The following is a 23527-nucleotide window of genomic DNA, read 5'->3' as shown; positions in this document are numbered from 1 at the left end:
AGCATTACTCAGATGTGATCTACACCTGAGATTTCTTGAAGCTCCAGCTTTTTAAGAGATGAATGATAAGAATGAGAAAAACTTAAAGCAGTGTTAAAATAACTGCTTGCTTCTCTTTTCCAATTGAAGATGCAGTTATTGAACATTTTTAATAACTATGACTTTTGACCTGAAACACTGCTTTAACTGTTTAAGCTGGAAATAAATTAAAGTGTAAACTTCATCGGTTAAAATAATTTCCAGGGACTTCAACTTTATATTATTCAATTAAAATGGTATCAGTGATGGGGGTATTCTTAAGGATTATATCAAAACAATAGTTCAATTCAACATTAAAGTTTGTTCCCATGTTATCAACCAAGGATATATTTTGGCACGAAATATTTTTTTGACTTCATTTCAACTGAAGATATTTTAAAATGGGACATTTCTGGGAACTTGGACTAGCAGTAAATTCAATGTGTTTTCAGGACCTGTTCAAGTCAAGAACTCTTTTTCAGTTAAAAATGTCTCTCCACAAAATACATCTGTATGCTTATTTTGAGTGAAACCTAAATTTATATTCTAGAATATCGCAAATTTTGAGGATGAGTAGATTTAAAAACTTGCACGTTGTCTATTTAAGTGTTAATACTAAAATAAATTCAATTACTGCTCAAATAATATCAGCTAAGATGTATCAGGTGTTTATCAGAACAGGCCCGTTGAAGGCATACTGCTTAGTAAGCTGTCCAGAAACACAAGCCATAGTTTAATAAAAATAGAATGCTTTTATTGATTTCATAATTTCAGCTATCTTAACATATATTATAAACTTTAAGAATTAGAAATAAATGACTTTTTTCTTTTTTTACCAATAATAATCTAGGTTATGGCAGCATGTTTAATGAAAATTATTTAAGTCTTGTACAGTCATATCTACTTTTCAGAGAGTCAGGAAGTCATCACCCAAGTTTTATATTAGGCCATAATATAGTTACCCTACACACGCATTATTTTTTCACCAAATACTCCCTTTTTGTTATACAGACATATCCTCCCCAAATTAGTATTAAAATACACAAAATTTAACTTTTTTCCCATAAGAGCTACCTCAAATAACTTTCCCCTTGGAAAACTACAAAGGCATGAGACAGCAAAATGCTACTCCGGACTTGTATCTTGAGTTCCTTTTTATCTCTAACCCCAATTTATAAATAAAACTAAATTAACCCTACATTATAATACTTATTTAGCAAAGTCTTTTTTGTTTAACACAAAGATGGAAAACATAAAGTAGTATGGGCAAGTATTTGACCGACCGCAGAAAGAAACCAGGACTGGGAAATGAAAATGGTTTAGTGTTTCAACGCTGAAGAGACTGATGAATGTTATTCGAACTTCTCATCTCCTTCTTCCACATCTTTCAAATTGAGCACTTCCAAAGAACCTTTGCCTCTTGTCTCCTTTTTTATTAGATCATCTATTTCTCTGAAGCAGCCTGGGTCAATCAGACACACCTGAAACATTTAATACAGCTGTTCACCACGTGAAGAGGAGCAATACAACAGAATGAACCCAGGTTTAACTTCCCCTAAGACAAACTCACAGTACTTTCCAGATATCTCTACTACTACAGTTTCACAGCGCAACACAGAAGACGATGCACAGAGCAGCAAACTGGGCTGTAGTTCAGCCCCTACCCTTAAGTGCATGGAGGTTCCTGTGACAAGGCCTTCACCTCCTTGTTTAAAGTTTATGGACTTATCCAGATCCCTCAGCTTACTGCAGGACACAGCGGTTGGATTAGAAAACTATCGTCCTTTTGACACCAAAACTCAGCATTACAATTTCTAGTTCAATAAAATCACCTCTTTTTATCCATACCTTAAGGAGAGAAGCCTGAAGGTCTATATGGAAACCATGAATAAAGTTTTGAAAGGATTTTAGAACTTCAAAGAATGTCACATCTAAAGTGGAATGCTCGGCAATCCTCTAGAGCTCATTTATTTCTAAAGTTGCTGCAAAGTCTAGGGAGATAAATTTCAAGAAACCTGAGTTTACACCATGCCTGAAGCTATGGGGTGAAGACCCAAAGGCATGATATTTTTGCTGCTTCTTTAAAATGTTCTGTGGTGCCCTGGCCGGGTAGCTCAGTTGGTTAAGAGCGTCATCCCCATATGCCAAGGTTGTGCGTTCAATCCCCAGTCAGGGCACATAAAAATGAACCAAAGAATGCATAAAGAGGTGGAACAACAAATTGATGTTTCTCTCCCTTCTCTCTTTAAAAAAAAATGAAGCTGACCAACTTTTAGTCTTTTACTTCCTCATAATGTAAAACTCACTGTAAAATATACTCTCATCTGAAAATCTGGATAAGTCATTAAATGAGGGTTAATTGTCACATGACCAACGTGAGTTTATCATAAGTAATTTAAGTAGGAAACAAAGGAACAAAAAAATTTTAAGTGCTTAACTACAATTTAGTTGTACTTAGACCTTAACATTTTTACCTAATTCTAGGTAAAATGTTTCGGAAATGTCTTACTGTTCACACCTTCTTAATGTTTGTTACACATTTATGACTAGAGAATAAACTATTTCGGTAACATGGAGGCAAAGAAATAATACTTTAATCTTACAATTTCTAATTGTTGACTGTAGTCTTCACTTTCTATGACCTTGATCAGTGGCTTAAGCTTTTCTTTCAGCTTTTTTCCTTCGTTCAATGGAAGAATGAACCGAAGTCTCATGTGAGCACGTTCTATCTTCATTTTCTCTTTTAACTGCTTTATCACTTCCAAAGCCTATCAAGACAAAACTGAAAATGTTTGCAATTCCTTTGCTGCTTCTGCTGCCTTATTTCATAAGGTATTCAAAGCAAAGCTGTTTCCATCTAGCTGGATTAGGCAATGGTTTCTTAGATATGACATGAGCATAAGCAAACAGATTTAAAAAATAGGTAAATTGAACTTTAAGATGAAATACTTTTGTGCTTCAAAAAACTATGAAGAAAGTGAAAAGACAATTCATAGAATGGGAGAAAATATTAGCAAACCACATATTTGATAAGTATTACTATACAGAATATTCAAGAACTCTTATAACTCAATGACAAATAGACAACAATCAGTTAAAAAGTGGTCCAAGGATCCAAACATTGATTTTTCCAGAGAGACAACAGGCAAATAAGCACACGAAAATATGCTTATATCATTAGTCATGTAGGAAATGGAAATCAAAACCAGAAATGTTAACTCCAGGATGGCTATAATCAAAAAGGCAGACAGTAGCAAATATTGTCAAGGATGTGGAGAAACTGGGACCCTTGTACAGTACATTGATTGTGGGAATGTAAAATGGCAAAGCTGTTTTGGAATGACTTGGCAGTTCCTCAAAAGGTTAAACAGAGTTAGCATATCACCTAGTAATTTCACTTCTGGGGATAGAGAAATGAAAATATGTGTCCTCAGAAAACCTATAATGAATTTCATAGCATTATTCACAATAGCTAAAAAGTGGAAACAAGCCAAATATCCATCAACTGGTGAATGGTTAATAAAGCATGGTATTTCCATATAATGGGATATTATTCAGCCATAAAACATTAATATTTGTCTGTAAAAACAATATAAGTATCATAGCAAGAATGTAGTACTTATACATGTTACAGCATGGTTGAACCTTGAAGAGGTCACATGTATGATTCTATTTATATGAAATGTCCAGAATAGACAAATCCACAGAGACAGAAGATACCAAGGACTTGTGAGAGGGGATAGTGACTACTAATGGGTACAGGGTTTCTTTTTGGGGGTAATGAAAATGTTCTCAAATTAGGTAGTAGGAAAGGTTGCAAAGCTCTGTGAATATACCAACGAATTATATACTTTAAAAGGGTGACTTTTATGGTATGTGAATTATATATAAGTTTTTTTAAAAATCCAAAAAGCAGACTTACAATGACTCTTTAAGAATCTAAGTCTTATGTTTAAAGGTTTGATTTGGATAGGAAGATGAGAGTCCTATGTACACTTGTGCTTAAAAAAAAATTCCATTTTTCCTCTCTACAATACATATCCTTTCCCTCCCTTCTCCCCAAAACCTACCCACATACTTTCAAGTAGTATCATTTTATTATTATACACCAATTATTTTAATGATTTCTTCAGAGAAAGGTGATTTTAATAGATACTTTCTGATAACATTAAGAACCACTAACCTGCTGTTTTGTACTCTTGTTGGTTTTGACTGAATAGTGGATGTCCTTCATTGCTCTCTCTATAAGGATAACAGTATATGGTCTCTTCGTTTCAGGGTTCACACATTTGTCAGCTACAATAGTTGCAATGTCCCTAAACATCTGCTCCAGCTGTGTATGCCGTTCTTTATCTGATACTTGAACCTCCCCTTTAGTTAAAATCTAAAAACAAGAGAAAATCCCAACAAATTTAAGAAAACAATGTCTTTATTACATACTATTTGTTAACTAACCACAAGAATAACTAAGAAAATTAAATTTCATTCTCTCTAGCTACTGAAATGTAGGTAATAATTTCAGCTTTGCCTAAAGAATGCATTGGATTATCTTGTGTTACAAAATATCACTTATTTGGGATTAGGAGGGGAAAAGGCAGTCTTAGCAAAAGGGTCTAAATGAACTACTTAAAAAAATTCTATTTTTAGGTATGTTACATTAAAAAATATATAAATGAACAAAATAAGGAACTTTAGTAGAAAATTTAATTTCTAGAAGCTTTGGCAAAAAACATCTATGTCCTAACTATGTATGGTGACAGATGGTTAATAGACTTATTGTGGTGATCATTTCATAAGGTATATAAATGTTGAATCACTGTTGTACACCCCAAACTAATGAAATATTGTATGTCAACTACACCTCAATGAAAAACTCCATGTCCTGAATTATTAAAAGTGATATCGTGCAGATATTATTACATGCTAACTGTTCATGACAAAAAAATAATACTTAAGTTTAACATACCTCTAAGTATTTATGCTACAAATGGATATTAGGGTCAGTTACGCCGCAGCTGTTAAAACCCACCTGCTTACAGATTTCAGTTTGATCATCTGTTCCAAATGCACTGATGAGATCTTCCTTCTTTGCAACCTGACCTTTAGAAACATTTACAAACACTGAGTGGGTCTGTAGAACTTCATCAAGGTCTTTTTCCCTTGTGAGGACAGGAGAGAAAGTCCTAAGTCAATACACTTGAAACTGGGAAATTCATTTATGTAACTCATGTACATGGCAAGAAACAACAAATACTCCTAAAAGACCCTCGGTGCCAAAGAAACATTAAAAAACAAACAAACCGCGTTTGTATTCGCATTTACTCACTGGAGAAAAACGCCTTATGAAACACTGGCGGGTGTGGGTGTGGGTGTGGGTCTGGCTGCCGCCGCTGCATACCGATCCCTAGATGGCAGTAGTGAAGACACTACGCCCTTTGATGATAATGGACTAAGACCTGTGACATCACTTGTACTAAAGCTAGTACTTCTAGGACTAGGCTCTTTGCCTTTATCATTATTCTGGCAAAAGAACTACAACTACACCTTTGTGACAGTATCAAAGCAAAGCAAAACCAAACTCCAAACCAAAAACCCCAAATCAAACCAAACAGAAAAGGAATGCTCGATTTAAGCGCTAAGCTCGGGAAAGAAGTGACTTCTCACGCTCCCAGCAAGAAAAATTTTCCATTTCTTTCCCAGACGGCCCCAGCTTGGTCCATTTATTCGACCACCAGAGGCGGGCCGCCTGAGAGGCTACCAACTCCTGCCAGGGTCGGCAGAGGGTCACTCACACGCCGCTCCGCCAGCCGACGACTTTGTTTTTGTAGCAGGCGATTTCGAAACGCTTCCCGGCGCGCTTCATGCGTACCACGGCCACATTTGTCAGGCGGATCTGGTTGGTGGGCGTGAAGATGGACATTGTGGCCGCTTAGATTTGGGTCCGACGAACCACGGCGGACCCGCACCGCCGGTCTGAGAGCCACCTGCGCGTCGCTGTAACGACCCGACAGCACACTGCACAGTCTCGCCCGTAGAGCGCTAAGCCTCGCGGCTAACTCGGCCTAGCGGGCCGCCGCGACACACTCGACTGACGTACTGCGCAGGCTTCAGGTTGTGCGAAAACCGAACCAGGAAAAGCGAGAAATAACGCCTGCGCAGTGCGGCCCTTACGACATAATTCCGCGCCCGAAAATAGACGCCTTTCTTGAGGTAAGATAATTTCGCTGATGAGGTAAAGAGCTCTGATTGGCTGTTGAATCTGACATTGGTACACCGGATGGAAACATAGTACCGGTCTCGCAGTTCCGCAGAGTTCAGGGCCACTCATACCCACCTTAACATTTCATTACGTAAGAACTTTAAGATATATACAGAAAAAAATGTAATGAACGCCCATGTACCCATCAGCCCGTTTCAATAATTATAAATATTTCGCCATTCTTGTTTCATTCTCCCTCACTTTTTTTGTGTATTTTAAAGCAAATCACCGTAAGATTTAGTTTTAAATACTTCACTCTCTCCTAAGGTACACCCAGCATGATTAACTATAATTTCTTCATATCATCTAAGAGCCAGTTCATAATCAAGTTTCCCCTACACAATGCCCTTTTACAGCTAGTGTGTTTCAACAGGGGTCTAAATGGGCCCACAGATTGTTGGCACTTGGTTGATGACGCCCCTTCTCCCTCTTCCCTTCTTTTCCTACGCCATCCCTGTCTTGATGGACCCGTTCCTGCCTCCTCGGTGCCAGCTACGGAGAGTTCGGGAGTACTCCAGGGGCCCCGCCCCGAGTTCTGGGCTGTGCTTGTCACAATTTGGGCACGCCCCTTTAGCCTCTGAGCCAATCCGAGTAGGACCAGCGAGCTCTGGCTTCCTCATCCTGAGTTCTAGATGATGCTTTCCTCTGGGCCCGCCCCTTCCCCCTCTAAGCCAATCCCACGAGCCTGCGAGTGTCCCCAGTTCGGCGGTCTCAGGTTATAGAGCTAATGCTGCGAGGTAGTTCTGACGGTCTCCCGGTGCTCGAACTCGCCGCCAGGTTTTTCAGGACCGCCATCCTAGTCTCCTGTCGTGCCGCAGAGCCCGGGCTTTGAGGATCATGGGTAAGACCCCCCCCCCTGCGGACAACGTTCGTGAAGCAGGAAGGAAGAAACCGCTTTTTCTGAGACCCTTTCCCGGCAGAGTGGTGTTCTCAAGACCCTTCAGAGATTGTTGCACTTGTCAGGACCGGTACCGCTGATGGCAAGGGGAAAATTGATCTCTGCGTTTGACTTGGCTTTTTTGCTTTTTGCTTCTAACCTCAAGTAAAGAGCAAAGAAAACTGACACCCCGCCCCCCGCTTTACCCACGTGTATTGAGGACCTTTTCAGAGTGGAGGAGCCTCTGTGGACCCCACATTTTAGGCTTCGCCTTTTGATATTGACCCCAGGTTTAACATTTGAGGCCAGGTCCATCCATATCTCCCTACAAAAAATGGAGCGGGGGACCAGTTACTTAAGAACCCGTTACAAGTAGCCATGGGTCTTTAAAAATGAGAAAAAAGGGGAATAGTTTTAGTACTATTTAAAGCTTTTCTCATGGAGCAAGCATAATAGCGAAATGAACTCATAATTCCATATAAAGTATTTTGACTCTGTTCCCTTCTCTTGCTTTCAAATGATACCAAATAAAGGTAATATATATATATTTATATATATTTGAGTTAGCATTATAATTTTATCACATTGCCACATAATATATTTTTATTAGAGTTGATTTTCTATAGATTTATTAGCCTTGTTGAATATGGAGGTTGGGAGTTTTATTTATTTTTTATTCTTAAAATAAGGGTGGACATCTTTGTATATGTAGCTTTAAGTAAAATTACATGTATGTATCATTTTAAATTTAGGTCCTTCTTTGGATACATGGGACTTCTCACCATTAATATCATTATGGATAAACAGATTTTACATATATTTGGGCTTTGCCTTTGGTATTAGCCTTTGGATTTGTTTCCAGATTGCCATCAGAAAGCAGGTAACTGGAGTTATTATTATTTTTACAGATTTTATTTATTTTTAGAGAGGGGAAGGAAGGGAGAAAGAGAGGGAGAGAAACATCAATGTGCAAGAGATACATCAATCAGTTGCCTTTTGCAAACCCACAACTGGGGACCTGGCCCGCAACCCAGGCCTGTGCCCTGACTGGGAATCAAACTGGTGACCTTTTGGTTTACAGGCTGGCACTCAATCCACGGAGCCACACCAGCCAGGGCTGGAGTTGTTTTTTTTTTTTTTTTTTTTCATAGAAGAGTATTTAGGCATCAGATTTCATAGAGAATTTAGAGTACAGATTTTCTAAGGCAGTCAGAAAAATGCAGAAAAGCTAAAAGGATCTTTAAATCACTTCTGTTTAGTCTCTAGACATTTTTTTTAATGCCTAAAAAGTTTATTCTCAGTTTTTAAGAAGTTAAGTTATTATGGGCTAAGTTATTTACCTTTTATTTGATATGCTGTGGATGTCTCATTCTTAAGATGCAAGAAGATTTTGTAACGAAAAGTTAAACTTGTATAAAAAGAAAACAAGTCTGTTTCATATATTCAAGAGGTAGTAGTCTCTTCCCACTAATTAAGGATCAGAAAATAAGTTTCTACTCTAATCCTACTAAAATATATTATGAAGTGTGTAGTTTTGTCTTTGAATAATACTTTTATTCATATATTACTGTAATGGGAATCATTTTTGTCTTAAGGAATGTAACTTCTGCCTTTTAAGAACCTAATTATACCAAAGGGTTAGTATTTGAGGAGTACAACCAGAAAGATTAAAAGTATAATAAAATGGGTTGGTATCTGTGCTACTTTTCATTCCTGCTGAAGTCAGGAAAAGATTCAAACTTGATGGATTTGTGCAGCTGTTTATCTTCAAGGGCAAGAACTCACAGGATAAATCAATTCCAAAAGCAACTCAGGATTTGATGACAAATGGTTATAACTCTCTTCGAAAGAAGGAAGTTTTTGTGTCTGGAGTGAAGATTTTCTATGGTTCCCAGACTGGTACAGCAAAGGTAGGAACGTCTTTTTTCTTTCTTTTTAAAAAAATCTTCAACCAAGGATATGTTCATTGATCTTAGGGAGGCAGGGAGCGAGGGAGGGAGGGAGGGAGGGAGGGCGGGAGGGAGGGGGAGAGAGAGAGAAAGAGACAGAGAGAGAGAGAGAGAGAGAGAGAGACAGAGAGAGAGAGAGAGAGAGAGAGAGAGAGAGAGAGAGAGAGAGAGAGAGAGAGAAACAGAAACAGTGATCTAGTGCAGCATGTACACCCTGCAACTGGGGAATCAAACCCACAGCCTAGGATGTGCCCTGACCGGGAATTAAACCCACAACCTTTTGGTGTATGGGACGATGCTCCGACCAACTGAGCCACACCGGCCAGGTAAGAACTTTTTATGACACTTTTCATTGGATTTCCTGATCTTTTAAGAAAATCCCTGAAAAGTGTCTTCTAGCAATGAACTGAGTTGGTCTTCCAGTCTCCTTTCATCTTCTTTTTTTCCTTTCCGGGATCTGATTTTCCTTTCTGGGATGGTTGGTAGGTTTCATCTCTTGCGCCTAATTACAGATAATTTGTGGTGTGTGGTGGTCACTGTTGTGAGGTATTTTTATTGTGAAGCTTGCTTCTTTCTTAGCAGAATGGAGAGAGTTGCAAGACCATTACTGAAGCCTGTTGGTATAGAAATAGGGACTAGTAAAAAAAGAATGGCAGTAGTAGTGGGCCCAGAATTTCACAACTTCACACATCTATTTAATGAAATGTACTTTGATTTCTAATAGTGTTAAAAGTATTAATGATAGACACGAAATACTATTTATAATACATATGCTGCAGATATGTAGCTGAAAGATGCTTTTTATTCTTTAATTGTATCTATATGCTGCCTTCTTATTTGTTATAAAGGTCACAGCTATTTAGTGCTTTCTAGGAAAGAATTCTAAGGCTGACATAAAAATGGATTTTAAAATATTCAAACAATGTCCATGGTTTTTGTATAGTACTGTACAAAAGAGGGCTCTGCTGCCCTCTTTTGGGTATTTTGTAGAGTAACACTTTTTAGTTTTTCAGTACTCCAGTGCAAGTATAGTACTTTGCTCCAGGACATTATAGATAAAGCTCCCTTACTATTAAGTATGGCTTTCAGCAACAGAGGCAGGAAACAGAGAAATGTAAAAAAGGTACCTGAGCAACCAAAACAAAGTCCTTTTATGTTATTCATAAAAGATCTTATTCATAACTTTTATGAATGTTAAAAAAATATTTTAAAGATCAAATTAATCTTGCAGATGGTAACAGATTTAGGCATACAGAGGGTTCATAATGAAAAGTACTCTTCAGAGGATCTCTTTTAACTATTTCTATTTTAGTTCCTCTGATGGTTATTTCTTTAACTTTCTTGTGCTATGTTTCTAGATTTATCAATTTTAAATAAACGTTATAGATTCCTTGTATTTGTCGGTTAACACAAACATTCCTCAAATCTCAGTTAATATTGTTGCCCACATCATAGTTGATATGGGTTAGATGGGCCTCCTTAAAACTGTGCCACCTGAATTTTCTTTATTCTGCTTTCACATTTAATGGACTCACTCATATTTGGCTGGGTATAGAACACTAGGTGAAAAATTTTTTCTTTTCTTACAACTTTGAAGGCATCACTTCATTGTTTTATAGCAGGCACTATTGCCGATGAGAAGGCTAGTACCTTCATTTCTTTGTAGATGATTTTTTTTTTTGTCTTTGGAAGCCTTTAGAATCAAATCTTTGTCCCTGATGTTTGGAACTTTTCAAGATGATGTCTGGGTTGGAGCTTTTTTTAGCCATTGTGTTGGACTCTTGAGCTCTTTAGCTTTGAATATTTGTTTGCATTAATTCTGCTAATATTTCTTGGACAAAAATTTTTCCCTGTCCATTTTGTAGTTCTAACTCCTGTTAGTTGGATGTTGGAGCTTTTGGATAGTCTTCTATGTCTCAGACCTTTTTTTTCATACTTTTCCTGTAAGTTTTTCTTTTCATTCTGGGTTTTTGGATTTTAATTCCAAATCTCAGTTAAATGTTTTATGTCAACCATTATTTTTCAATTACTTTTTCTATAAAGGGCTTGATTTAAAAATTTCTATGTATATGTTTTATAGGTTTTGAGGTTTTGCAAGCCGTATTGTTACCAAACAGCCAGTGCTGTTGCAGGACAGTCAGTGGGATTCTACTGCTCACCGCCTATAGGCAAGGCTCTGGAGTCAGAAGTCTGGTGGAAAAGGAAAGGGGTTTTTTATTTAAAAGCTATACAGTTTTGGAATACTGGCAGGTTTCTGCCTCAGAGCCCCACTGTCTTTAACCCTGTGGAGGTTGTGGCTGATCTGAGAGATACAAAGTCTTTTAAAAAAATATTGTTACATATTTTGGGTGTATAGGTTCAAGGACATGATTAGCTGTGCATTTGTAGGTGATTAATGTTGAACCATAACCTTTAAGCTGTCAGTTTGGTTATGACATGTGATATAATAGAATATTACAACCAAAGTCGGGAGTTGACACTGTGGACCATATACTAGGAACACCAGAAGAAGGCCTGTGGTTATATTCCACACAATCTTGAATATTGCAGGAAATAATGCTCATACTACAGTAGTCCCTCGTTATATCGTGGTTCTCTTATTGTTAACTCACTGTATCGCAGGATTTTTAAAAATATTATATTTAATTATCGCGGATTTTTTGCTGTATGGTGGGATTTTGCGGTACTGTATACGTATGTTGTTAAAGTTACGTAGGTTTATGAGTGTAGAATATGTTTTAAGAACATAAGTAGTGTTTACAAAAGTGTGGAAAAGGTTAATAAGGGAGTGGGAAGGGTTAAGAAGGGACTAGGAATGGTTTATAAGTGTGTGGGAAGGGTTTATAAAGCCTTAAAATATATATAAATACTAAAATAAATGTAAGGTTCCTACTTTGCAGATTTTCACCTATCGCGGGAGGGTCTAGAACGTAATACCCGCGAAAAGTGAGGGAATACTGTATTCATATGCTGAACAGCAATGTGAAAATATGGTGCAGAATATTTATTAGAAATCTGTTAATGCAGTTAGTGTCAGAACAAATAAAAAGGCATTCAGAAATCTCCACAGATGTGCATAAGCCTCTATGCCTAAAATTTCATCTATTTCAAACGCAACTTAAAGGAATTCTAATGACAACATAGATATGGATTCCTTGACAAGCAGAAAAAGAAGTGTTAGGTGCTATGTGTCCAAAACGAGTCACTTATCAAAATATTTTTGCAGGTGTTGTGGAAAGTATGCCTTGAGCATAGCAATTTTGTTTGCAATGACTGTTACAAGCGTTTTGCAAAGCCAACTATTGAAGCTTCTGATTAATTAATGTTAAAGCCTTATTTTGTTTTTATTTTTTAGCAATATCCATGTTTCCATTTTTTGAAGAGACAAATTTTTTATATTTTAATTATTTCTAGATTGTAACTGAAAATAAATAAAAAATCATGTATTTTATTATGTAAGTATAATAAATGCAAATTTGCAGTGTTTTTATTTTTTATTTTTGTATTTCAGCACATAGTAGTAATGAATGTATCTCTTGGATACATGACCTACTCTGTACTTTTTTTTACTATGACCTCTGCAGGGTTAAAACACCCAAAGACTAATAATCCTGCCATCCGCTGATAGGCCAGATCAGTTCAAGAAAGTATCTGGAATCCCCTCTCCCATTCCTAGAAGTAGCATGCTTTGTGAAACTCAGATGTCTGCAGCATGATCATTCAGGCTGCTTAGCTGGTTTCCCGTCACAGTTCAGCTCCAGGCATCTGGACCTAGTCTGTGTGCTTGCTGGAGTCCCGCTCCGCACAGCCCACGCTGCTGTCACTTTCTGCGTGGGAGGGCTGCTAGGGTCCTCCTCCGGCTGGCGGACTAGGCTAGCCTTGTGGGGGGAAAAGCTGCGTTTCCTGGGGTGTTGAATTTTAAAGACTCAGCCCAGAATTCAATGCACAAGTGGTGCGTGGCTTTTTCATCAATGTGCGCCAGTGTCCGCCATTTTTGTCAGCTCCCAGCCTTTGCCCCACTTCCAGCCGCCGTTTCGCAGAAGGGGGCAGAAGTTTCCTGGCTGCACACTGAGGTGCAGCGTCTGCCTGCCCAGGGTAGGGTGTTACTTCGTTACATGTATGCTGTGACCTTCTCAGCTCGCGCAGTCACGTTGCTTTGTTTACAGTTGCCCAGTCATGCCACGTGCAGCCGCTATTTCAGTGCGCAGCCTTTGGTGCTTCCTGCAACTGCCTCCTTTCTTGGCGGGAAGTGCTGGCTCTTGGGGGTTTCTCCCCTGCTCCCCAGTGATCTGGCCAGGCTCCCTCTTACAGTATGGTCTTTGTTGCAACTACTTACCTCCATTGAGGTAGTGTGCAAATGGCCTTAGACAACATGTCAGTAAATGGACATGTCTTATTCCAGTAACCTTTACTTATACAAATAGAAGACTGGATTTGTCCTGTGAGCTTTAGTTTGCCACTCCCTGTAGTAGATGATGGGGTTCTAAATTTATTTTTTATCTGAACCACTCCTCAGCTCCAGAATCTTATATCCAATTGCCTATCATAGATCTTCATATGGATGTCTAGTAGAACAACTCAAAATTAACACGCTCAAAATTGAACTCTGATTTTCTGCCAAAACCCATTCCACTTATTATCTTTTTCATTTTAGTAAATGACAACTTTATTTTTCCAGTTGCCTAGTTCAAAAAACCCATTTGACTTATTTTCTTACTACCCATATCCAGCCTGTCAGCAAATACTGTTTGTTTTATTTATAAATAGACCCAGATTCCAGTCAGTTCTCATCACCCTGGCTACTTTTCCCTGGTCCAAGCCACCGTGGTGTTTTGTCTGGATTACTACAGTCATCTCACCATTGGCCTTCATTTCAGCACTGCGCCCCTTCCCCTGGCTTCATTGTATTCTCAACTAAGCAACTTCCAGGGACTCTGAAAATTTAAGTGAAATCTTCACCTGGGTGTAAAACTCAGCTATGACTCTGCCATGCACTTAGAGTAAATGCCAAAGTCCTCACTGTGGCCAAGAGGCCCTCACATCTGCCTCTCTGTTATCTCTCCTACCTCACGTGCTTGGTCCCCACTTCTATAATCTTACTGACCTCCTTGCCAAGCTTGCTCCCTCCTTTGGGCCTTCTCACTTACACATTTCTTCTGCTTGGGTTAGCCTTGCGGTCTCCTCTCTGATTTCTTTCAGGTTTGGCTCAAATCTTTATCTTTGAGGCCTGTTGCAATGTTTTCTGACACCAAATATTTGTTGTTTCCCACATCACTTCACCGTTCTGCTGCTGACTGCCCAGAGTTATCATCAGACCTCCCAGATTTAAGCTCTCAGTTCACAAGTCCCCAGAGCCACCTGCGCTTCTGGCTGATCAGTTGTAAATTTGAGGGTTCCTACAATACCCTCCTTAGGACTGATAATTCTCTACAGTGGCTCACAGAGCTCAGGAAATTGCTTTACTTACATTTACTAGTTTATTATAAAGAATGCAACCTGGAAACAGACAAATGGGAGCCACGTATAGGGCACAGTACAAGGGGTCATGTGGGTATCTGAACGTATATGAATGTGTTTACCAGTCCCTACTAGGTGCTTTTTCAGAGGTTTCATTATGTAGGCATGATTGATGAAATCGTTGGACATTGATGATTGAACCCACAGAGAGAAAGGATGCTGAAAGTTCTAAACCTGTAATCACCTGGTTGGTTTTCTGGCAACCAGCCCTATCCAGAAGCTACCTAGGGCTCATCCCCACTTGAGTTATTTCATTAGCATGTCAAGGACAGTAAGTTCCGAGGGTTTTAGGAGTCCAAGAACTGGAGACAAAGGCCAAATATTTATGTATTCTTTATTATACACTCCTGTCCTGACCTTCTCTTTGTAAAATGACAGCTCTTCCCCCTTCCTTCAATACTGTATTTTTCCCTTATCCGGATTTATTTTCCCCCATAACACTAGTCACCATCTGATATACTGTGTCTTTTCTCGTTTCTAGGTTTGTTTTCTCTTTGTCCATCAGAACATAAACTCCTTGAGGGCAGGGGCTGTGTGTTCTAGTTCAGTGTTGTGTATTAGCGCCCGGAACAGACTAGCATAGTAGATCCCAGTAAGTGAATACATGCTTGGCAGACTTAGCTGAGCAAAAAGGAGGAGGGCATTTTCCTGGGGTGCCAACACCTGTCATGAAGTTTTAGCTCTCCCCAAGCATTTGGTTCATTTTGTATGAGATCTAGAGCTGTGTTGCCTGGGTAAAGGGTAGATGTCGCTTAGGCTCTGTGCACACTTATGTGCTTGTTGGCTCTTCTCTTCCCCATGATTTCCTCCCGTTTCTGCTGTAGTGGCTGACTCTGAGCCTAGAGCCTCTTTGGGGTTCTGTCAGGCATAGAAACTCTCCCCTAGGACTTTCTCCTGTCTGTCATCCTGCCCCTGTTTGCCTTTTATCTTCCAGAAATGTGTTAACATTTCTCATACTTAAATTCTCTTCCCTCTTCAGTATTTTTTGTATGTCTCTGTGTATTCTAGTGGGGGCAAAGCAGCTGGAATGTCAAAAAGCCTTTAGATTTAGTCCCATATATACGTTGAGAAAAACATGGTTAAACTCTATAAAGATGCTTGAGAAAATGGTAAAAGTGCTACTAGTATTTGTGTGTGTGTGTGTTTTTAAAAATATTTTATTGCCTCTCACACACCCCCAACTGGAGGCCCAGCCCACAACCCAGGCATGTGCCTTGACTGGGATTCGAACCAAAGACTCTTTGGTTCTCAGGCCAGTACTCAATCCACTGAGATGCACCAGCCACAGAGTGTGTGTGTGTGTGTGTGTGTGTGTGTGTGTGTGTTATAAAGATTTTATTTATTTTTAGAGAAAGGGGAAGGGAGGGTGAAAGAGAGGGAGAGAAACATCAATGTGAGAGAGAAACATCGATTGATTGCCTTGTACATGCCTTGACCAGGGACTGAACCCACAACCTAGACACGTACCCTAATCCGGAATTGAACTGGCAACCTTTTGCTTTGTGGGATGACGCCCAACCAACCGAGCCATGCAGGTCTGGGCAGTATTTGTGTTTCTGAAGACAAATGTCAGTCACTGGAAACATTTTTCACGAGAAATGCCTCATTGCCTTGCCAAAAGTAGTAAATGAAGATACTATTTTGCTTACGTAGCTTATTGAAGATTGTGATTTTTTTTTTCTTATTAGAAATTTGCAACAATTCTTGCCGAAGCTGTTACTTCCTTAGATCTGCCTGTGGCAATTATTAATCTGAAGGACTATGATCCAGATGATAATCTAGTAGAAGAGGTTAGTAACTCTTATTTTTTTCTTTAATCAAAACTCAAATTTAATTAATCTCCTGTGTTCTGGGATAAATAGAATCTTCAGACTAAGTTTAATTTTCATGCCAAGAGATTTTACTTGGTTGAGTTTTCAGTGTCAGTCAGAGGTGCTGACTGTGTGGTGTGGTGCACTGATTCTGAAGTGGTGTGGAACCTGTCCCTTTGGTGTGTTAGACGCCTCTGGGGTGGGCGTAAAGGTGGGAAGCTGAGTGGTTTGAAGTTCCCAATGCCCTCCTGCTTCGAATCTCATAATCACAGGAGGCTTGTTATTGATGGCAGTGTGCCATGCATGTGGACCATGGGTCAGCCTACTGAAAGGTCAGGAGCCACTTGAGTACAGAAGAGTATGGGTTTTGGAGTTAGAGAAATCTCTTACTAGTTGTGTGACCTTCCTACATTACTTAATATCTATGAGAGTTTAATTTCTTGACCTAAGAATTGCCCTCCATCTCCTCTAGTTCTACCCACTTAGGGAAGTTTGCCTTACAGTAGTTGCTCTTAGAGTGTGGCCCTTGAACCAGCAGTATCAGCATCTCCTGGGGATTTGTTAGAAATGCAAATTCTTAGGTCCTAGCCCAGCTGCGCTGACCGGAAGTCTGGATGTGGGACTGTTTTAACAAGTGTCCCCAGTGATTCTGAAGCGGCTAGATTTGGAGAAGCACTTAGAGCATGGGTGGACAAACTTCTTCCGTCAAGAGCCAGATAATAAATATATTCAGCTCTACGGGCTGTGCAGCTATAGTTCCTCCTTTGAGGCACAAAACAGCCATAGACAGTATGTAAATGAGTGAGTGTGGCTGTGGTCTAATAAAACTTTATTGACAAAAACAGGTAGGGAACTGGATTGGGCCTGTAGGCTGTAGTTTGCCAGCCTCTTCTTAGTGTATAAACTTCTAATTGTCCATCTTTTTCTCCCCCAAGAAAACACTGGAGTACAAATGAGTGAGCTTGAATGTATTCTAAATTATTTGTGAAAAATTGTTAGTAAATTTTGATACTTAACAATTAGTAAGGGGTTACTTACAGTCTGCCTCATGACTTGGAACTGTTAAAAGATACATTCAAGCAGTTGAAGCACTGACTAACAGACTGAAGATGGATTTTGTTTCCCCATGTAGATAATGGTGCTAAGTTGTAACTTTATGTTTTAAAAGTTTATTGCTTTCATTTTCAGGTAAGTTTTTAGAGATCTTTCTGTATTTTTTCTTTTTTTGTGTGTGTGTGACTAACTTACGTGTTGTTTCCAGTGTGACAAATTGGAGATAATAGGAATTGATCGTCTGGGAAACTTAACGGAGTAGATGGTGAAGGGCACCAGGAGGTATATTAGCAAGAGACTGGGTCTTTGCTGTGTTTTCTTTCACCTTTGAAAAGGATTAATGCTTATGAAAGCACCCTTTGTCCTTAGAAATTAGTATAATAGGAATGTCAGCGTTGAAGTTTTCTTCTTGACTATTCTTCTGAAATAATTACTTTCTTCGTTAGGTGAGTAGTAAAAATGTTTGTGCCTTCCTGGTTGCTACATATACCGATGGTCGAGCACCCGAGAGTGCAGAGTGGTTCTGCAAGTGGTTAGAGGAAGCAGCCATTGATTTCCGATTCGGCAAAACTTACCTGAAGGGCATGAAGTATGCGGTGTTTGGCCTCGGAAATTCTGTCTATGTGGGCCACTTCAACAAGGTAAGCACAAGGTAGATGTTTGTTGAGTTATAAGGATAAATTATCTTAATAAAAAATTAACACACATGCATATATGGATGTGAAATAATCCATAAACTTTGGTACTTAATAATGAACATGTTGTATTATTCTTTGGAGCTTGGAATTGCTACACATATGATATCCAATCTTGGTGTGTAGTAGGATCTCAGCAAATTTTTATTGAATAAAATAAATGAATATGTCTCCCATTATCTAGTGTCTTAGGGACCTGGACTCTTAGGCTTTGAGTTTAGCCTTCTGTCCCCAGGCAGGACACTTAACTGATGGACACTTAACTGATTCTTTGGACTTTCTCAACTGCCTGTTCTGTTGTTGAATAATCTTTATTGCCCAAGCTAACTCTTAATACAGTTGAACTCATTGTCTTTTAATCATTAATTTTTAAAGAGCAATAGAAGAAAAACATTCACTGCCCTTTATGTAATAAAATATTTATTGTTTTCCTGGATTTTTTTTTTTCTAAATGAAATTAACTTGGTTACTTTTCTTTTGCAGTCTATTCTATATACTTTAAAAAATAAAAACTTGGAGACTTCTCAGTTCCTTAGTGGTTCTAAAAAGTTACTAGAACTTCTGTATGTGTAACTTTCAACTGTCTTTGTTACATCAAGATGTATATTTCCCCACATATTTTCAAAGTAATTAGACAAAGAATGGTAAAATTCCAGTATGTAAATATTTTAATGTCCTGCCACTCAGGAAGTCTGTTAAGCTTTTTAACTCTGACCTGTGCTTCTTGATAACCCCTGTTCCTCAGCTTTATTATTTCATATTGCAATAAAAAATTTCTGAGTTTATGAAATTATGAATCTTACCAAATGGACTCCATGTTCACTGTGTTATTAAATGGCCTTTGGCCCCAGAGGCTTTGTTACATTTTGTTTTGTTAATGAGTTATTTTATTCTGACATTACTTAGAATAGTGGTTTTCAAAATCTTTTAAATGCATTTAATCTTCAGTTTACTAAAGTTTGCCTGTCTCTTTGTTAAAAAACCTTTTGCAGAATCTTATCATAATCCATCAACTGCAACCCTTGTGGGTTGTGGCTGGGACGGGAGGGCTGGAAGCCCTTTTGTCTAAGGAACTCTCTCTTCCCAGCAGCAGCGGGGGTCCAGCAGGAACTTCAGGCTTTTGCAGAGCAGTCTACAAACCTCTGACTTAGACGGGGTTTTTAGCTCGTCTGTCTTTTTCTTGCAGGTTGGCAAGAATGTTGACAAGTGGCTCTGGATGCTCGGTGCTCATCGTGTGATGACTCGAGGGGAAGGAGACTGCAATGTGGTTAAAAGCAAACACGGCAGCATTGAAGCCGACTTCAGAGCTTGGGAGACCAAGTTTATCACCCGGCTTCGGGTGCTCCTTAAAGGAGAGAAGAAATCCTGTGACGGCAATTGCAAGAAAGGCAAATGTGAACCTAATCAGCATGGCTCAGAGGAGATGGAGCCAGGGTCTCGTACTCAGGACGGATTGCACCAGAGGGACACTGAGGTGCGTAGCCTCTGCCCATGTCTCTCTGCTTTCCTCTTGTGTTTGGCGATGCTGAACCTTACCTCTGTCCTGAGAAACTATTTCATTGGCTTCTGGTTAGAAGGAAGATCCGAAATTCATGGTGGGGGTTGTTTTAGAGTGCAGTCTTAGGAGTTAAGCCATGTTGTGCCGGATGCTTTCCTGTATCTCTTCTGTAATCCATGCATGCATTGCTAGAGTCAAATAGATTTCTACCACAATTTGCAGGTTAGGAAACAGAGGCCCAGAGACTTTAAATATGTCTTGGGCTGAGCTCATATCTTTTTTTTTTTTAATTACCAAACCACATAGTCCTTCTTACCTCTCTTATTTAATGACTATTAATCACTCTAACTTAAAGGCTGCAAGTATACTAGATTCATTTCTTTCATCCCTCACATTCTAAACACTTTGTTCTTTCTTCAGATACCCCAGAGTTCCTTTGAAGCTCTTGTCATCAGGCTGTATCACAGCTGTGTGCTTTGGCCACTGGTCACTTGTGTCATTCAGGAACAACTTTACATTCTGACTCTCCACCCTTATTCCGGTCATTATTCTTTGTGGCTAAGCCTCCATGTTGATGATCTATCTACGTGGCCTGCCAGTTTCCTGACCTTTAAATCTCCAGTCACCATTTTATTCACTGACTGTGGCCTCTCACTTCCATGGTCACCTCTGCAATTTCATGTTCTGGAGAATATTCCATGTGTACTTGAGGAGAATGTATAATCTGTTTTGGGGCAGACTGTTCTGAATAAGTCAGTTAGATTTAATTGAATTATAGTGTTGTCCCAGTCCTGTGTTTCCTTATTGATCTACACAATTGTTGTTTATTGAAAGTGGATTAATATCCAAAAGTTTCCAGCTATTAATGTAGAACTCTCTTTTTCTTTCTTCAGTTCTATCACTTTTTGCTTCATATGTTTTTGGCTCTGTTAGGTGCATACATGTTTATAGTTGTTAAATCTTCGTGATGTGTTAATGTCCTTTGTGTCTTGTAACAATTTTGACTTAAAGTCTGTTTTGTCTGATATTAGTATAGTTATGCCTGTTCTCTTTTTGTTGCTATTTGCATGGAATAGCTTTTTCTGTTTTTCTTTTTTGAGTCTCCTGTGGACAGCATAGGGTTGGTTCATGTATTTCATTTTTTTTAATTCATTTTACCTGTCTCTGCTTTTTTATTGGAGAGTTTAATCCATTTAGAATAATTACTGATAAGGATGTACTTTTGTCATCTTTTTAAGTTTTCTATGTATCTTAACACTTTTTCCTTAATTTCTTCATTATTGCCACCTTTTGTGTTTTATTGATTTTCTTTTGGTATACCATTTTGATTCCTTTCTCATTTCTGTTTCTGTACATTTTAGTTATTTTTTGATATAGTTATTTCTTGGTATCTGCAGGAGACTGCTTCCAGGAACTTCTGCAAATACCAAAATCTGGTTGCTGAAGTCTTGCATAAAATGGTGTAGTATTTGCATATAACCTCTGCACATCCTCTTGTCTACTTTAAATCATCTCTAGATTACTTATAATACCTAATACAATGTAAATTCCATGTAAATAGTTTACATATTATTTAGGGAATAATGACAAGAAAAAAATTTTGTACGTATTCAGTATAGATGAACCATTGTAGACCGAACTGTATGTCAGCAACAATGTAACATTTTTTTCAAGTATTTTTGATTCATGAATATGGAACCTCTGGATACAGAGGACTGTTGTTACCCTGGGCATTGCTATCAATCTTTTTGACTTATAACACTATCTGAATTAATACCACCTTAGTATACAAAAACTGCTCCTGTTCAGCTCTGACTCTTTCCTTCTATGTTCTTGTTACCAGTTACAACTTTATACATTGTGTGAACATTAACATAGATTTATAGTTAATTGTTTTATGTACTTATCTTTTAAGTCATATAGATAAAAAGAGGAGTTACAAACAAAAAATGCAATAATACTGGTTTTTGTATTTACCTGTGCAGCTACCTTTACCAGTGTTCTTTCTTTGTATAGCTTTGAGTCATTATCAGATGTTCTTTTCATTTCTTACATGCGGGTCTTCTGTAAATGAACTACTTCAGTTTTTGTCTTTCTGAGGATGTCTCCATTTCTCTTTCAATTTTGAAGGCTGGATTTGCTGGATGTAGAATCCTTGGTTTACAGGGTTTTTTTTTCTTTCAGTTTTTTAAATATGTCATCCCACTACCTTGTGTTCTCTGAGGTTCCTGAGGAGAAATTGGCTGTTAACCTTATCTTTTTTGAGGACCCCCTTATATGTCAAGAGTTGCTTTTCTCTTGGTGCTTTCAAGATTTTCCCTTTATTACTGTCTTGACAGTTTGATGATAATGTGTCTCAGTTTGGTTCTCTTGAGTTTATCTTCAAGTTTCTTGAAGTTCTTGGCTGTGTTGCTTCATATATTTTTATCAAATTTGGGAAGTGTTTAACCATTATTTCTTCAAATATTATTTCTGCTCTTTCTCTTCTCTCCTCCTAAGACTCCTTTTGTATTTGTTGGTACGTTTGATGGTGTCCAGTGTGTCCTTTAGGCTCTGTTTTTTTTTCAGACCGGCTACTTTCAAGTCATGTATCTTTTTTTTGAGGACATGATCCACATTTTATTTACATTTTAAGACTAACTTTTATCTCAAAAGTCACATATCCATACACTTATTTCCTTTTTGCTGATTTCATTTAAATGCATGTTTTTCAAACAAGAACTAAACAAATATTTGCCATGTAACACACAGAAACAGCTTTTAACAGAAGTTCATCGACCTTCCCCATGACATTTTTTTATTATAAATACAGGTATCAAAACAATCCTGAACTTATTTTTGATACTACTGGTAGTCAGCACCCACACCACTTTGAAAATTAAAACAACTTTTGACAATACTCATTGTACCTACTATTTTAGACAATTTAAACTAAAGCTCTTTCACTAAGCAGCATGGATAAAACATGCCATTTACTTTTTCCTTCTTCAGATTTTTAGAAACATACATGCACCCACAGCTATCTGACACTTCTCACCATACTTTCATCTTATAAACCTGATTTCTATTTTGAGTGCTCCAGGTTTATATTTAAATGACAGTGCCTTAAAAGAAGTGTGCTGCATTTTTCCTCCTGATACCTGAAAACATAATGTGTATACATATATTAAATATATTCTTACAAATGTCCAGGTCATGTTTACCAGCTGGAATTCTCTTACTTAATGTGTGGGTATTTTGCATTGTGATATTTAATCAAGACATTAACATGAATAGAAGATTGTTGATTTAAGACAAGTTTGAGATCCACTAAAATTAATTGTTGTATGTTTGTTCTTCTGGTGGCTGTGGAAGCTTCATATTTTCTTTGGACATCATTAGATGTCTTAGTTCTTGAAGTACAACTTTAATGCTATACGAATTTTGCCATTTTGCTAACACTGGTATGCTCCGTGCATCTACCATGCCACTGGAATTATTTATTCCATTCATATTAATTTTGGTTACAAATCTAACTGATGGAGGAACTTCTGGGTATTTAGGTCCACATTCTACTTTCAGGCTATATATTCTGTTTTCATAATTTGTCCTTGGTGGCCCAATAATCATGCCTGTCCACCTTGTAAGTGTCATGTCTTCATCATCTTCAAGGCCCCAGTTAACCGTACCATCGCCTACTCCTTTTTGTCCTTCTTCAAGTTCTTCCAACAAGCGAAAATTACGAGGAACTTTTAACTCCTGTGGAGACCACCATCTTCTCCTTCAACTGATCTATCTTCCTGTTGCTAATTGTTTTGCCTGCTCCAATCTGCTATTGAAACCATCTAGTGAAATTTTCAGTTCAGTTATT

General features: G+C 38.3%; 2 protein-coding genes and 1 pseudogene across 2 annotated transcripts in view; 1 reads left to right on the top strand and 2 right to left on the bottom strand.

Moving 5' to 3' along the window:
• Positions 1 to 750: 750 nt before the first annotated feature.
• SBDS (SBDS ribosome maturation factor) lies at positions 751 to 6164 on the bottom strand. Its single transcript, XM_090276915.1, has 5 exons — positions 5811 to 6164; positions 5048 to 5177; positions 4202 to 4402; positions 2622 to 2786; positions 751 to 1499 (listed from the first exon to the last, which is right to left on the bottom strand). Exons 1-5 carry the CDS (start codon positions 5936 to 5938, stop codon positions 1371 to 1373), a joined length of 753 nt encoding a protein of 250 aa, XP_090133041.1. The 5' UTR covers positions 5939 to 6164; the 3' UTR covers positions 751 to 1370.
• A 793-nt stretch (positions 6165 to 6957) lies between these two features.
• The window catches only part of LOC150009148 (S-adenosyl-L-methionine-dependent tRNA 4-demethylwyosine synthase TYW1), a 162292-nt gene continuing 145722 nt past the window's right edge, over positions 6958 to 23527 (top strand). Inside the window, exons 1-6 of the mRNA XM_090276914.1 lie at positions 6958 to 7118; positions 7907 to 8034; positions 8927 to 9064; positions 16309 to 16410; positions 17931 to 18125; positions 19366 to 19653. Of these exons, the coding sequence (XP_090133040.1) occupies positions 7115 to 7118; positions 7907 to 8034; positions 8927 to 9064; positions 16309 to 16410; positions 17931 to 18125; positions 19366 to 19653 (855 nt within the window). The 5' untranslated portion in view covers positions 6958 to 7114. The remainder of the gene's footprint in view (positions 7119 to 7906; positions 8035 to 8926; positions 9065 to 16308; positions 16411 to 17930; positions 18126 to 19365; positions 19654 to 23527) is intronic.
• Positions 22889 to 23425, bottom strand: LOC150009150 (ubiquitin-conjugating enzyme E2 variant 2 pseudogene; annotated as a pseudogene).

Source organism: Furipterus horrens, unplaced genomic scaffold (genome assembly GCF_987537825.1).
Source record: "Furipterus horrens unplaced genomic scaffold, mFurHor1.1.pri manual_scaffold_5, whole genome shotgun sequence".
Taxonomy (NCBI): domain Eukaryota; kingdom Metazoa; phylum Chordata; class Mammalia; order Chiroptera; family Furipteridae; genus Furipterus; species Furipterus horrens.
Note: the sequence above shows the minus strand (reverse complement) of the source record. Positions and strands in the feature narration are given on the sequence as shown.

Coding starts and splice junctions, on each gene's coding strand:
- SBDS (XM_090276915.1), bottom strand. CDS start 5,938: ATGTCCATCTTCACGCCCACCAACCAGATCCGCCTGACAAATGTGGCC. Junction 4,403..5,047: donor AAACTGAAATCTGTAAGCAG/GTGGGTTTTAAC, acceptor TCTTGTTTTTAG/ATTTTAACTAAAGGGGAGGT. Junction 1,500..2,621: donor ACAGTCAACAATTAGAAATT/GTAAGATTAAAG, acceptor TAAATGTTTCAG/GTGTGTCTGATTGACCCAGG.